General features: G+C 41.9%; 1 protein-coding gene across 1 annotated transcript in view; it reads right to left on the bottom strand.

Moving 5' to 3' along the window:
* The window catches only part of LOC138481743 (cancer-associated gene 1 protein homolog), a 947,940-nt gene that overhangs the window by 349,539 nt on the left and 581,285 nt on the right, over nt 1-17,116 (bottom strand). The window contains exon 10 of the mRNA XM_069613838.1: nt 11,990-12,091. Within this exon, the coding sequence (XP_069469939.1) occupies nt 11,990-12,091 (102 nt within the window). The remainder of the gene's footprint in view (nt 1-11,989; nt 12,092-17,116) is intronic.

Genomic DNA, 17,116 nt, shown 5'->3' with positions numbered 1-17,116 from the left:
GCCTCAATTATAGATTATATTTATATGACATAACCATAACGAAAAAATAGATACGTTTAGAGTAATACCTACTAAACTAGGTGATCATAGTTTATTAGAGATAAAATGGAAACCTACGAGTAAAACGATTAGCAAAACCTGTAAAGGCCATATTGAGTTAAATGAGGCGCACAATAGTATATAATGGAATGCACCGAAGTTACTGAAGCTAGCTAATTTAATTTAATTTAATTCAAGCCAAAAATAATAAGAACATTGACAATATCGAACATAATGAAATCTTGCATGTATTTTGTGAACAGCAATCGAAATGTATGCGCTGAAGAATTACGCATAAACATCCTTTTGATAATACCATCCAAACTATGAGAGCAAATATGCGTAAAGAAGTGAAACAAATAATAGCCAGTAATGACCCTACAAAGCAAGAATTGATCAGACAGATACGCAAAAGAATAAAAACTGCAACAAACAACATAAGTGTTTCAAACATAAAAGAGATGCTGAGTGCATGTTGAAAGCTATTGCTACTAAGTCTAGGGGTGAACTGTGGAAATCATGAAAGTTACCAAATACCAATTTAACATCATCACTCCTCCTCAATTTAATAAGTGAGGTGACATGGGTAACTCACTTCTCTGAAATATTTGCTAAACCAGATAATCAAACGCTGACCTCAGAATATGTTAAAGATCCAAATGGACGGTTCATATTTGACCAATTACATATTAAATCATTAATTGGTAAATTAAGTACCTCCCAACCCCCTGGGCCAGATGGCCTATCAAGTTTCACCTTAAAAGCTAATCCTAGCTGTTGGCGAATATCTTGCACATGATATATACCAAAATTGTTTAAACTGGAACAATACCTGACTCTTGGAAGAGATTGATAATTATACCTATATTTAAAAAAGGAAATCAAATTGATCCTCAGAATTATCGTCCTTTCACGCTTTTGGACATACCAGGCAAAATATTTGCAAGGCTAATATTAAGAGACCTGCTAACGTGGTTATAAAATACAACCCAAGTGGATAAACACCAATCCGGATTTGTCGATGGACTTGGAACCACTGTAAACGTACTCATCTTAAACACCATTCAAAATCAAGCCATAGTAAGTAACCAGCCTGTGTATCTAGCATTCATCGACTTTAGGCAAGCTTTTGATGGTATACCTAGAGAGCGTCTATGGCAAAAAATGGAAGATGCTGATTGGCCGAGATATTTTCTAAACTTAATTAAGCAACTTTATTCTGGTACATCGATTCAAATAAACTTGAATCAACAGGGTCTATTATCTAACCCAATATTGACGCATAGAGACCTGAAGCAAGGGTGTATCTTGGCTGCCACCCTATTTATTTTTTTACATAAAGGATTTCAACTCGATCCTGGATGGAATAAGATGCTTCCCACCTAAAATAGGAGACCAGCCCATACCGCGGTTAATGTACGTAGATGACTTAGTCATAGCAGACTTAACGCCACTAGGACTCCAAAGAAAGCTCTCTGTCCTTCAATTATATGCAACTAAAAATTTACTTGTGATTAATATAAAAAAATCAAATACCTTAATAATATCTAGCTGCAAACATAAGAAAATGCAATATAAATGGACTATTGATAATAAATTGCTTGACTTAGTACAAGAATACAAATATTTAGGCATACATATCAATAATGATATGAAATATTTGGCTTACAAAAATGAGGTAAGATCAAAAATGGAAATGTTGATTTCGCAGGCCAAACTTATACAAAACAGATATGCCAAATATTCATGCATCTCCATAATACCATTCTATAAACAGAAGGTTGTACCCATAATAACATATGGTGCAAAAAAGAAAATCTCAAGAATATCACTCTGATTGGAATATGATTGAAGGCATATACTTGAAATCTCTGCTATGTCTGCCTAAAACCTTTCAAATTGAAGGAATTAGGTTCGAATTAGGACTAATTTCCATACAGACAATGGTAAACTGGCAGATATTGACTTTATACAGAAAATGCTTATTAGCCAATATGGACGAACCGACATTACTTCCAGTTCTCGCTAAAGCACTAATGAATAAACATGATAAATCTCTGCAAAGCTGGAGCAATCAATATAAGAACATAATGGAATTAGCTGATATTGATCACTTACTTCTCAAAGAACAACCTGAGTTAGCAACAAAAATAAATGAGAAAATGTGAATGGCTACTGTTATGGGACAAATGTAACAAATATAAAGCATTCAAATCTGCCAATTTCATATTAAAATCCTTGCATCAAATGCCAACCAACATACATTTATAAATTTACAGATCAGAAATATAGATCTCATATTATGAGACTGCGTTTTAAATTATGGCCAACTAAATCATTACTAGCTCAGAGAAGCAACCTTACAGCTCAGGATACTTCATGTAGGTTCTGTAAAATACAATCAGAAGAAGAGACGCTAGAGCACTTGTTAACACAGTGCACCAAGCTGGTTGCCTGGAGAAAAGAATGTTTCTTCAAGCACTTGAGCTTATTTCGGCTATTAGACGCAAAACAAATGTGGCATAAGATTTTCAATGCAAGCAAAATATCACTGAATATTGCTACAATTAATTATTTATTGTGGCTAAACCTTCAAGCAGTACGATTTGCCTCTATGTAAAATTCTTAAAGTAGCCAAATCAGCATATAGAACATCAAGCTGATAGTAAAAATGCAATAACCGCTGTATGATGTTGAGAGCTAAGTACTGGGATGAGGTTGCCTCTGCATCCCCATAATATACCTACAATAATATAGCTACATACCTACATATATGTCACATTTCTGCAGGCATTCCCGTGCTGTTGTTCGAACTTCCCGACCTTACAGGCCAACATCTGCCTCACGTGGGACCCGGCGTCTGGCTGCCCCATTCCTTCATAACGGGAGATTACCATGGAAACGAGCTGGGGCAAAGCTTTGTGTTAGGAGACCCATTGCAGGTTGGCCGTGTCAACGTAGTCACGTGATTAGGTCAGCCGTTGGCTGCTGCAGGGTCCGCCCAATACGGCTACATTAAGTTTTGCTACTCCAGCATTCACTGCTTCTGGTTGCAGCTACTTCACTTTTCACTGTGTTACTAGTATTTGGTATTCTTATATTACTACCTGAACTCTGTCTGTTAACTGGACTTGACTATTTTATAGATTAATCAGTAGACGGCATCAAACTTGCAGTGACCACCTTGTTTTTCCCTTGCAGCCTGGTTTCGTGGCGGTGTGTTCTCCCCGCTCTTTTATGTGATCTGCTCCTCTGGCTGTTTTCTTCATACGTCAGAGGGGTGTATCATAGAAAAGAGTTCCCTCGAGTGAGGAGGCCTGGGTTAAGGAATAACACAGGCTCTTCAATGAAATCGGTACAACCAGGAATCCATCACTCACCCATCCAATCCTTCGGAGATCCTGGTTCGGTGAGTAGCAATATCTATGCTCTGGTCTCAGGTCAAGAGCCTAAAGAGAAGATGCTCCATATTGCTCCCAATCCTAGTTTTAGCATGCCATCACATAACTGTGCACATATTTTAAATATTTATGATATGGATTTTATAATGATTTGTGATAAGGTTTATTGTAACCAAATGCACACAAAAAATAAAAACAAAATAATAATAATAATTCTGTGAAGCAGATCCACAATAGGCACATTTTGAAACTGACGTTAGGATTTTCCCACAGAATACATGATCAGAAAGGACTGGACTCGATGCACCACCCCAAAACGTAGGGTGCAAGTATTTATACTTAGGCTGCAAGTATTTGTCTGGGTAATACACACCTCTCTTTCTACTTGCCCCTGTACATTACTCAACAATACGACTGAAACTGTGGACCAATGACATGTAATGTCACTAAATTTTGTTTTTTCGCTCTTATGTGTGTTTATTGTCACATATGGCGTTTTTCTGGATAATTTGGAAATTATGGGGATGTACACAAATTGTACCTGGACCTTTTGGCTACCTCGAATGTCACTTAATGACTATTGCCTATACAGTATTTGAGCTTTGAAAAAGATGTCACAGTCAAAATGCATGTCGGCTCGGTTTAGATGCAACACTAACAACCTAAACAGGGGCAATAAAAATACTTTGATACCATTGACTATTATTCCCTGTTATTTGGCAATGATGATGTGATTGTGCATGTGCACAGCCACCAAATCCTTTAAACCTATGTTTCAAATGACGTCACACATTGTAGATTTTCTTTTTTCAGGGTTGTAGGTTGGAGGAGAGTAGGCATGCTAGAAATGTACTTCAAACATACTCTTACTAATAATAGGGCTCCCATAATGGTTGACTTTATTGCTATATTTGCTTTTATGGAATCTCTATGAGAAAATAAATACAAATATATACATGCCAACTAAATGTGTGAGCATTTTTGTGGGCAGAGACATTTTAGTGCATCTATATGTTCTTGTTGGTCCAAAGAACATTGTGTAGGTGCATTACAATGACGATGATACACACAAGAGTCATTTCTCCTGATTGCCTGTGGCAATATTGTTGACTAATAGTAAACCTGTGAGGTGGCCACGAGCAGAGAGCCCACATGCACTACAGTGCAGAGAACCTTACCCACTCTATATGAATATTAGTGCAATATTCTCTACTACAAAGCCTGCCACAGGGTAGCATTCCGATGGCCATATGGTTAACAAACATATCAAGAGGACTGGGAGCAGAAAGGATACTGAGTGGACGATCCTCTTTTCCCAGAGGTGTGGTACAGTTGGAGCAGAGCAGACGGTCAGCGACCATATTTACACTCCCCTCAGCTACTAGCAAGATGTCCCCAGAGGCCCTTCTTCAGCAGGTTGCCAGAAGGAGCAATACTTGCAAAATAAAAAATACCATCCTCCAACCTCTTAATGCTATGCCTCATGACCTTAACAGGGGAATGGATGGTATAAAAGAGGCCATAGTGGCCACAAGGAAGAAATTGGGGATGTTGGCAGGAAGGTTCACAGGGTTAAAGCAGCATGAAGCACACATGAAAGGCAAAATGGAGGCTCTGAAGCAATTTCTGGGGGAAACTTTGGGTGGTTGAGGAATGTTTCATGGAATAAATACTTTAAAGGGTTCTAAGAATGCGTAGTAATTAGTATCATGAGACTGATGGCAAAAGTGGAACAACTCAACAACTACAGAAAGGAAACAACGATGTGCGGGACATCTATCACATTGAGTAAGATCTTAAAATAACCATGAACATCATGGTCCAGGATTGAGTGGGGAGCAGGGAATCTGGTTGTTCTTAAGGTCATTTGGTTGCCCGCAAGGGGGTCAATGCCAGGAGACACTTGAGGATAGTTCTAATAGTTAAGAAAATAGCTGAATAGACAGACTTACTATTAAGAGCTACAACCCATAAGAAAGAAGAGTGATGTGAGGGAAGCAGAATTCTCAATTAAAGCCCGCATATGTTGGTGCACAAGAAGGATATACTGTTGATCCAGAAACAACTTAAGAAACTTGACATTTTGGTGGCACTGAATAACCCTGCAAGACTTTGTGTAAATTACTGGGTAAAGACTTTTCCTTTTGTTCCAGGTCGAGACTTATGAATCCTTGCTAGAGGATGCAAGAATAATAAGTAGAGAACTCATGCCGGTGGAAATGTAACATGATTTGTGGCCCGGGTTTTGTTTGGAAAATGTCTTGACCGATGAAACCTGAAAGGCGTTATGTAGTCTATTTGGTGAAGGCTAGTGTGTCTAAGTCTAAATTCACTGCTGTGTGACATTTCTTTACCTCCATATTCCCTGCTTGTTCACACATGTTGGACATTTAGTTGTCATGGAGATTAGATCAGAAGGTTGACAGTTTCTATACCAGAGTTGAGGTTGATTATATAGGGATTTTATTTTCAATGATATATGTGTTTCATGTGGGGTTACTGTGATGACTATGACGACTGATGACGCTGTTGCAAGATTACCTATCCTGTAAGTACTGTGCTTTAGTGGCAATTGAAAGATGTTTCGGAAAATGTAACTTCTTAAATGGATCCCAAGGGTATACTGAATGCATAAGTGAAGCTGAATGCAGTTCACGCAACTTCATACTTTGCAAGACCGGTCACTCCCAGTACACTATGATGCATATCATAGATTTCTGTCCAGGGCAAAGGAACAACCCAGACTTAGTGGACCTCAGGAAAACGTTAAAGGAAACAATGGATTTGAAATAGTAACTGCATTTGCACGTGTTGGTACACACCACACATACAACAGAACACCTAAGGAGATGTAAGAGGAATATGAGCCTTCTTCTTGGCACAACCTCTATATTTTTAGGAAAAACCTAAATCCGTAAAAAAAACAGTGCCAAGGGGCTTAACTTGGTCCCTTTTCAATTAGTGTGCCAATACCTAAGGTGTTAGTCACCCATTATTAATTGGATTCCAAACATGTTTATGAAAAAAATATATCTCATTTATTAATTGTCATCATTAAAAAACTTTGAATTACTTCATAGTCATCATTAAAAACAACAACAACCAGGAAACTGGTATAAAGTGCAAGTGCTAGTACCATGTACCTCTTCACAGAATGGAGGTAAAACAGCAGAACAGATAGAAAAAATATATACAGAGTAATCACCAAAGATACCAAAATTTAATAGTAATAAACCAAGTGAAAACCAGGAGTAAATAAAGAGTGGGGTCACTCCGGGGTAGTGTTGTGTAAATGTCACTCAAATCAACCTAATCGCTCACTACATTCATTCTAATTCAAATTCAGACATTCTCATTCATACATTCATCATTTTCCCAACATGTTTCTTTCTGAACGTGTGTGTAAACAAAAAATAAACAGAAATTCTTCAGGGGTAGTCTGCCGTCTACCAGAACCAAAAACACCAATTACTGATGTTGGTGAGGATACATAACATGAGTTAATCCTTAAACTCAGAACAATACGACTACCAGCATGTACAGAACACAGTAACAAATGCAGTAGCTGTAAGCACATGTGCAAGTGTATTGGTAATCCAAAAAACTCTTCTTGTCCGATAAATGATCCAAAAAGGAGTTTGGGCCTCAGCAGCAGGGAAGGGACTCCATATCTGAAAAGGGAACAAATCAGGGTAGAGGGTAAGTAATGCCCTGTTTATTCATTCTCTATTTAATGGAAAGAAATGAACATTAGAGTTTGACCCAATTGCTACATTGCGGTCAACAAATGATAAACTGTCTAAACTGGCAATTTTATCACTAGACGTGGTCTAAAAAGGAACAAGAAGACGGTAACACTAGATAGGTGTCAGCACATACAGTCTGACAGCATTGCAGAGGATGGATAGGAGACACTATTCAAAGTGCTACCTAGAACAAGATTAGGTGAATGGAAGCCTCTTTACGTGACACTTGTATGCAGTATGGTATTCAATCTGCTACATTACTCCAAAGAAAAACACCCCGAGGCGGGAGTAGGTACAAAGACACAGCTGTTAGCGGTGCAAATTTACACTATACTGCTGAATTCTCGCATCAAAATCATCACTTACATCAAGAAATGGAGTTTCACAACGGTGTGTAGAACAAATCATCCAAGTTGGTAGTTATTGGACTCTGTGTAACGACAGTCACAAGTTGCGAGGGACACCCTTGGTTATTCTGCAGTAGAGGGACAAGGAGAGACAGAATGTGTATCTATCAATATATTCTGCAGCCGTAGGAAACATTCGTAATCATGATGGAGTAGACTGCTTACCATTCTTTTTTTGCAACTATAGTCACGCAGGGAAGAGAGTCATATCCTGTCAATTCCCGTCATATTGAGAGCATTGGAGCTTACATCGGGCGGGCCCAGGACAGCTGGTCAATAGCTTTTCCTGTATTCGCAAGTCGCCAAAATGCTGCCAATGCCGTTTGTTGGTCTGTGAATAATATCAGCACGAGGTGCAATTAATGCCCGCAAATGGTAAAAAGAAAACCACTCTCCTAAACATCTCTGCTGATAGAAACTTTAACGTGGCTTCAGCTGCCATAAGCGGGAGTTTAAAACCCCTGGCACTATACACGCATGAGAGGGAAACTGACAGCGGTAATGGCTCATTAACTACGGCACTCCATCAGACTAGGTGAACGTCCGTGTTTAGCTCGCTTAAGGGTTGCAGGCTTTGCATTAGGCTAACTAATATAGCCGTGCTCTAGGTCTTACCGTTTCATGTACTGCCACCGGTGATTTTCCGTCTGTGCTCACGGTGCCATTGCCAAAGTATGTAATGGATCCCGTGATAAATATACCTAGAAAGACGTGTCTTCGAACGTCTCTCGTGTCACGTGATTTGAGCGGCCGCGTGACATATGGAGATGACGTATCACGCTAGTACCAATAATTGGATAGGTAGTCATTAAGATAGGAAATGTTCCTCCTTTCTCACGGCAAACCACACTCGCCCGTGCCATCTCCGTACTTGTGGGACGATCCTCATTAAGAAATGGAAATCCGTCAGCCATTCCCACACTAGCGATCAGTCACGGTATAATTTAGACTCTAATGGTTATAATTTGTTTCTGATGCAGTTTTTACAGATTCCAATCTGTTTTCTCATTGAGCCCAGTCCTCGAACTATTAGTTAAAAAAATGAGTTGTTGTTCTTTTTTTAAAAGGATCGTTTTGTCTCTGTTGGAATCCATACTAGGGGTCAATTTATAGAGCACTGTCCATTTCAGATCTTCTAATGTGTGTTGGTATTCTATCCAATGTTCGACCGTGGGTGCATTCCTGGTTCGATTTTTTAGGCAGCTTTTGTGGTCGCCAATGCGGAGCTTCACCTTCCGGTCCGTTTTCCCCACATAGATTTTTTCACATGGGCACCAAACGGCATACACCACCAAACTGGAATTACAATTCGTATGCGCTTTCTGTTGCCATTTGGATTTCATCCCTATATCTACTTCTGTACTTTTTGTGGTATGTTTACAATAAACGCACTATCCACATGGATAATGGCCAACGATTTTCGGAAGGCCCCATAACTGGGACGGGCTCATTGTAGATTTGGGTCTTAGTAGTACATCATTCCTGGTCACCTGTTCTTTCAAATTTTTACTGCGTTTGAACGCAACAACAGGTCTAGGTACCGGTGTCTCTCCTTTTTCCAAAATTGACCAATTTTTCAAAACTATCTTCTTGATGTAATTTGACAAATTGCTGAAGGTGTTGACAAAGATTATTTTGGGATCTTTCTTGGTGGAGGAATGTTCTTTATATTCCAATAATGACTCCCGATTGTTGTTGTTAGCTCTTTTGAGGGCCTTTTTAACTATCTTTTGTGGATAGCCTCTTTGGTGTAGCTTATTCTGCATCTTGACAGCTTCTTCGTTGAAATCATCCTTCTTGGAACTGTTCCTTTTAAGCCTCAAAAATTGGCCCAAAGGGAGGTTATCCCTTACATGTTTAGGATGAGAGCTGCTATAGTGCAGCAACGAGTTTCTGTTTGTTGGCTTGTTGTAGGGTTTGACAAAAACACAGTTCTTGATGGGATCTACCATAATGGTAATGTCTAGGAATATAAGTTCACGAGGAATATGATTGGATGTGAATTTTAGGTATCTGTTTTGGCTGTTGATCCATACCAGAAACTCTTCAAGAGTTGTTTCCGGGCCAGACCAGATACCAAGGATATCGTCGATATACCTTTGCCAGATACGTATGTGTTTAAAGAAGGGATTTGTGGGTTTCATGATGTTGTTAGTTTCGAAAGCTTCCATAAACAGGTTAGCTACACTGGGAGCTAGGGTAGCTCCCATGGCCGTGCCATGTATTTGCTGAAAGAATTCACCATTGAAGTGGAAGTAGTTTTCAACTAAGCTCATTTCCGCACACCAGAGGATAAAGGAGATGGGTGTAGAACCAACTTCATGATCAGAAAGGAGGTTCTCTTCCAGCATTTCAATGGATATCCTCTGTGGGATGCTGGTGTGGAGTGCTACCACATCTAGCCCTAGCAGGATTTCAGTATTGGGATCAAAGGGTAGTCCTTTCATTTCTTTTATTATTTGTGTGGTGTCTTGAACGTAAGATGCCATTTTACGAACCATTGGTTGGAGAAAAGTATCTGCAAATTTAGATAGGGGTTCTAATACTGAATTGACCCCGGAAACGATTGGACGCCCTGGCGGTTTTGCCATGGATTTATGAATTTTAGGAAGTGTATAGAATTGGGGTATGTGCGGTTTATCCTTTTTGAGGAAATCTGCCTCTTTTTTGGTGATCCATCCTCTTTGCTCCGCTTTGTCCACTTTGTTGTTAATCAGGCTTTGTAATGCGGGCGTAGTGTCTTCATTAAGAAGTTTATAGCAACTGAGATCTAAAAGTTGTCTATTGCACTCTATTATGTAGTCATCGCGATTGTGTATGACAATTGTTCCCCCTTTGTCTGCTTTGCGAATGACTATTAGTTCATTGTTTAGGAGATTTTTCATTGCCTCTTCTTCTTTTTTGCTGGTGTTATTATAGGTGTTCCGATTAGTTAGGTTAAGCTCTAATTTGCCCAAATCATGTAGGACACAGTTCTCATAGGCCTTAGCCTCCGCGCTCTGCAACGCAGTGGGTACACAAAATCCAGATTTGTTCTGTAACCCTGAGTCAGATTTCTCGGGTTCGTATTCTGTTCCTTGGAAATGTTGGAACAAATGGATCTTGCGCATGAACTGGGCAAATTCTTGACGTAAATCTATCATGGTAGTTAGTCGAGACAAAACCCATTACTTTTTCAAGCATTGAGAATTCAGTAGATGTAGGTGAATAATATGAAAGATTTACCACAATGCTTGCATGCTTCGTGTTACACGTGGTTCGAAGCCCCATTCGTCCTGGACTACCTCTAAAAAAGGTTGTTGTTGCATATTGCCCCGATTTTGTTGACTACCGCGATTTGGCATACTCCTGCCTCTATAATTCTGTTTTCCACGGGGGCGTCTATTAGGTCGTCCCCGATTTGAATATAAGTCACCATTTTGACTGCCATCGCTTGAGCTAAAAGATGTGTTTTTGAATGCCACCTTTTTGCTCCCTCCGGTTGGTTGATCATTTTGTCCTATCTGATTGTAGTTTTCCTGGGTATAGGCAAAAGCCTTTTCGTGGGTAAAGTTAGTTAAATCCCGGTTCATCCTAAAGACTCTTTCCCTTAGTGTGTCTTCTTTGAAGGTTGTCATCTCCAATAGGAGTGTGTCCAATCTTTTTTTGTAGAGTTCCAGAGGGACGGCTTTTTTGAATCTCTTCTTCCAAGGTTTTTAAATCAATTAGGATTTTCCCAATCATTTCGGTGGCCGTGTCTATTATCAAGATGACCCAGTCTCTACCACACTTGTTGGCTATATAGCTCCACTGTATAATAAAGTTTTTATTGTCCAAAAATAGCCTCGGTTCATTCCTTACAACCAGCCCTTGTGACAGGGTACCATTGCGGAGATATTCCAGCATGATTGACCCATGAAGTTCAATCCTTATAAGTTATTTGTTTTAACTGGCACAACTCATCCCATTTGCTTATATTAGATGTTTCTTTGCTTAACCCTCCAAGGCCTGATGCTTTTTCCAACATATCTTTCACATATTGTTCATCATAACTTTTACATCTTTCTAAAGCCATATTGGACCAGCACTGACCCTCGAGGAGTGATTCTCCGATAATAGTGATTTGGGCTGCAAAATAACCGTTCGTGACCCAAGAACTACCCTCAAGAGCTATCCTGTATATACTGCAACGAGCGAGAGGAACCCGTGTGAAAAAAATGTCCCCGTGGGTTACAATGGATTTGAAATAGTAACTGCATTTGCACGTGTTGGTACACACCACACATAACCAATATTTTGGGTAGGTATTTAGATTGTGTTTAGCATGACAAACAAAAATATAAAAACATGTTTTTAGTTTATTGAGGGTAAATATAAACAGCCAAAATAATTACTTGCAATGCTGAATTTTCCTTACCAGTTTTTGATCTTGTTCTTTTTCTTTCCTGTATCCTTCCAGCTGTTCAGTTAGCAAATTAGGCTGACTGGTGATATTACCAACTTTAGGAGATCCCGTAACCTATGGATACATGGGGGGATTTCTATTACTGGCTAGTACATGTCTCCCTGCAAATAATACAACCCTCTGTTTGTTGAAAAGGCAACAACATTATGTACCTGGAAAATGTAACCGTAAATATCAACCGCAATCTACCAATATTAAAAGGATGTGTTATTGAGTCATGTGGTACGACGTTGTTTCTTCGCCAGGTTTTTCTTCGCAATTCATTTTTTGCCAAAACACTCAGTGAAAAATATATGACATGTGGGTAAGGGGATATAAAGGGTAGGAAGGTTGGGTATAAGGATTAAATAATAGGGGAGGGGGGTTCAAGGGGAACCCACCCAAATATTAATAACATTTCATTGAAAGAGTTTCAGCAAAAAATCCTAGAAAGAAACCTGACGGCGAATGCATTTAGAACCGAGCCATGTACTGTAGTGCAACGGAACAAAATTGAATAGCTATTAAGAAACCTTAAAGTACATGTCGATAACAGCATGTTTTAAAGGAAAATATTCATAGGAGCACATAGTTAAGATCAAGTTTAAAAAACACAGGGCAAAAGAGATTTTGTTTTGGACCACAAGGATGGACAATACTAAAACAGGGTCCAGCTCTTACCTTCTGTCATGTAGCAAGCAGAGTATTAAAGTCCATCTATTTCATTATCATTTCGCAAGATTTACCATTTCATAAATTAAAATCGAACTTGAAAGGATCCTCAGGAACTAAACGTACCAATGTATGAGCATCAAGATGCTTAGCATGTCTGCTTTTTATTTTCTTCAGTTCTTCAGTTACTTCAGTCACCACAAATGAAACAGCATACCAAACTTTAGTAGTTGGCATGCAGACATCTCTCCATATTTCTCTGGCTCCCTTCTCGTCCTTGTGGTTTCATCTTTCCCTTCTGATACTTCTGTTGTAGCCTAGCTACTCATCTGATCATTCCCTCCTTTCCTTCTGTCCAACGTTCCCTTCCATCCTGAATTCTTCCCACCTATTGCATCAATTCCATGATGTGATCTACGTTCTTTTAACCCATCATCTTTCATCTCTTCACTCTCTTCTTCTTTACACCCCTATCATGATCTTCTCATCTTGTCCCCTGATCTTGATGCAGCTACTCTCCACTCCTCTCTAATATCTACTCTGGCTCACTACAACCTCCCCGGTCCTTCTCCTCCTTGCGGGAACCCTCTCTCAAATCCCTTCGCAAGGCTAAACAACAACAGAAAAAATAACAATGCCCCACTGATCTCACAACCCTTTCTGCCCTTCACTCTTCATGACTCAGTCCTCCATAAGGCTATTTCTCACCTCTCGATTGTGTCTCGCTCATCATCCTCGTCATCTATGTCAACTTCTCAACAGCATGCCCTCACCTCGACATCCCGACCTTTCCATCTCATAACCCCTTTCCTCTATTGACATTGCTAATTATTCCGTTTAAAAGTCTCTTCCTTGCACTTAGCATTCCCATCCAACCCACCACAACATCCCTCTGCAGGGTACCCTAAACTCACTCATTACTCCTCCCAAGTCTATGACTATCAACTCCACTCTCACAGCTAATGACCTAGAAGAATACTTTGCTGAATAAATGTCTAAAATTAGAGAAACTATCCTGAACTTCCTCACACTCCCTCCTCCTACATGCTACACTCCACCTACTCTACCATCATCCTTTGCCTGTATCTCACACTTTAGGCACACTAATACTGATGAACTATCTCTACTGATGAAGGCTAATCGCTCTTGTGCCCCATCAGACCCTCCTGCAAATCAAGCATATTGCCCCTTTAGTGGCATCTCACCTAGCTGAACTCTTCCACCTGTCTTTCGGCACTGCTTGCTTTCCCTCTGTTTTCAAAACAGTCACGGTCATCATTGTCCTAAAAAAGCAAAGGGCTGACCCAAACCTACCGGCTAACTTTCGCCCTGTGTCTATCTTTTCACACCACTGTAGAGTTCTCAAAAGGGTTGTGTTGAAACGTCTTACCAATTTCTAAGGCATCCCCAACCTTTGAGACCCCCTATAAGCAGGTTCCCGCTGCTGGCACTCCACAGAAACTGCTCTCGTGAATGTGTCCAACGTCATCACTTTGGCTAATCACTCCAACCTATCCTCTATACTAATTCTCCTTGACCTGTCTGCTGCCTTTGACACTGTTGATCATTCTGATCTCCTTAATACTCTTTTTCTTCCTTGAATTCGTAATCGAGCCCTCCCCTGGATTGAATCTGACCTGGCACCTTGCTAGTTCTCTGTCTCCAGGAGCAACAACACATCTCAACTCACTCCTCTAACTGTTGGTGTTCCACAAAGCTCTGTCTTAGGTCCGCTCCTCTTTACACTTTACACCTCTGCTCTTGGGGCACTAATCTCCTACTTTGGGTACTTGTACCAACTCTTCATAGATGGCGCCCAAATCTTCTTCTTTTTTCCTGAACTCTCCTCTGATCTCTCTATCAAAATGTCCAAATGTCTCTCTGCCATTAAATATTGGATAGCTTCGCACTCTCCAATGTTAAACTCTACCAAAACAGAAATGCTCTTCTTCCTTACCAAAAGCTCTCTCTTATCTCTTGCTCTGCCTTTTCGGTTCCCACCTAACACTCTCCCCTACTCTTCTTCATCTAGAAACCTCAATGTCATCTACAACCCTTTATTTATTGTTTATATAGTGTGCATTTGTAAGGCGCTTATACATCAGGTAAATTGTGTTTCAAAGCACCCACAGGGCAACAGGGAGGGGAATTAAAAGAAAATATACAAAGATAGAGGCGGACTTACTAAGCCTTGTGAGCATGCCTCCCTTCTGGGCTACTCGACGCCCGCTCCCCCTGCTCGTTTCTTTGTTGAGCTGAGCGTGGGAGAGCGGTCGCCGGTAGCCCTGCTGGAAGTACAGGCCTTGGAAGCCCTGCCCGGCCCTAGCGGGCCTCCGTGAGTTTGAACAAGTGTTTTTCTTTTTCCATTGATGCTTTTTGCATCCGCGCTCTGAGCGCGTTGTTGTGCCTGCTCTCCCCTCCCCTCCCACTTCCTGGTCCTCCTCTCCCTCCCGCCTCCCTGCCCGCCCACACCCCACCTCCCCTTCCTCTTCCTATAACCTTTCCCTCCTGGGCAGCCCGGCAGCCCCCTGCGGCTAAGGGCCCCTAGGCCAAGGGCGACTCCTACAGCTGCGGCTCCCTGTGTGTCTGCAGGTGTCCGCAGGGGACGCCAGGCGCCAGCATCAATTGCTATCTCCACCTTCTCCCGGCCCACCCCACCTACACCGGGTCACTACATTCGCATTGGTGTCTTAACCTCACTCTGTTCAACAGTTGTGGTTAACTAGGGTTTTTTTTCTCCCCTCGCAGGATTCTCAAACTTAGGTTGGGCTCTTCACTGTATACCGAATACGCATTACTGTTGTTGTTCTGAAATGTGGTAAACTCTGCTTTTTCTCCCCTCGCAGGATTCTCAAACTTAGGTGGGCTCTCCTCTGTGTACCTAATACGCATTACTGTTGTTGCTCTGAATTGTGGTAAATCTGTGCTTGCCGCTCTATTCCTGTCTGCGGGCGCTCGCATCGTCTGTCTCCCCCCCCACTCCCTCCTACTCCATGGTGCTCTTTATCTCGCCTATCTTCCCTAACTGCTTCTCCATTGACTATCCTGCTCTCCTCACTAAATCTGGTAGGAAAATGTTTAAAAAGGACATCCTGGTCTCCAACCCAGGCCTCCCTATCGCTGACACCTACACTAGTGCCTGCTCTAAGGAAACTCTCACTGACATCCTCTTTTTCGTGCCTTCACCTGACCTATGGACCCTTCATATGGTCTCTGTGCTCTCTCCTTTTTCCTCTGCTCCCATTAATGGTGGCACCCGTTGGGATGTCCTCTTGGCCCCCTTCTGCTCCTCTAAGGCCATCATTAATGTCTACGCTAATGGGACCGTCTTGGTCCAAGGTCCTCAGGCCAACCTTCACCTCTTTGATAGACGCTTCCCTCGCCTCATCAACTTCCTTTCCTCTCCCGCTGTCCCCCCTCCGCTGTCTTCGGCTACCTTGCCTCTACCCTCCCTCCCTGCCCCCTCTCGTGCTCCTTCTTCACCTCCTTCTTCTACACCTCCGCAGGGAGTACCTCTGATCTGTACCCCTCCCCGGAAGGCCTTCAAGGCTGGCAACCTTCTCCACATTGCCGCTCTTAACTCTCGCTCTGCCATCAAGCATTCCTCTGATATCTGTCGCCTTCTTGAGGAACTGGACCTTGACGTCCTCGGTCTCACTGAGACATGGTTCACAGCCAGCTCTGTCACCAGCTTTGACACACTCCTACCTGACGGTTACAAGATTTTCTCCGTGCCCAGGCCCAACCGTGCAGGTGGGGGTGTTGCCCTTATCTTCCCTGAGTGGATTCCTGCCACTGTCACTCCTACGCAGACCTACTCCTCTTTTGAATGTCTTGTCTGCCGACTCTCTCTCTCTCTCCTAGCCATTCCCTTACCGTGGCTACTATCTATCGGCCACCTGGTCAAATTTCCTCCTTCCTCTCTGAGTGGGCTGAACTCTCCCCCTCACTCCTGTCCTCAACCACTCATCCCCTCTTTCTTGGTGACTTCAACATCCACCTTGATGCCTCCTGTCCCCCCACTGGACTCTTTTGTGACCTCTGCGACTCTCTCACTCTCTATTCTCCCGTCTAGGCCTACTCATTCTGCAGGGCACATTCTTGATGCTCTGATCTCTTCTGACCTTCCCCTCTCTGTCCCTCTCTCCATTCCTCTCTCCTGGAGTGATCACTTTCTCCTAACCTCCCACCTCACCCTCCCTACCCCACAGGCAAAGCCACCCTCATCATTGCCACCCACCTTCTCGGTCATCCGACCCATGAAGCGCGTGTCAGTTGAGACTTTCTCTGCCACCTTCTCGCCCCCCCCTGCCCCTTCGGCTGACTCCCACCCTGACACAGCCCTCGCCATGCTCCACTCTGCTATATCTGATACTCTTGATATCCTTGCCCCTGTCATGAGAATCCGCCTGAAGCCCAAAGCCAAAT

The sequence above is a fragment of the Ambystoma mexicanum genome, chromosome 5p (genome assembly GCF_040938575.1).
Source record: "Ambystoma mexicanum isolate Mex_15411 chromosome 5p, UKY_AmexF1_1, whole genome shotgun sequence".
Classification (NCBI taxonomy): Eukaryota; Metazoa; Chordata; class Amphibia; order Caudata; family Ambystomatidae; genus Ambystoma; species Ambystoma mexicanum.
Note: the sequence above shows the minus strand (reverse complement) of the source record. Positions and strands in the feature narration are given on the sequence as shown.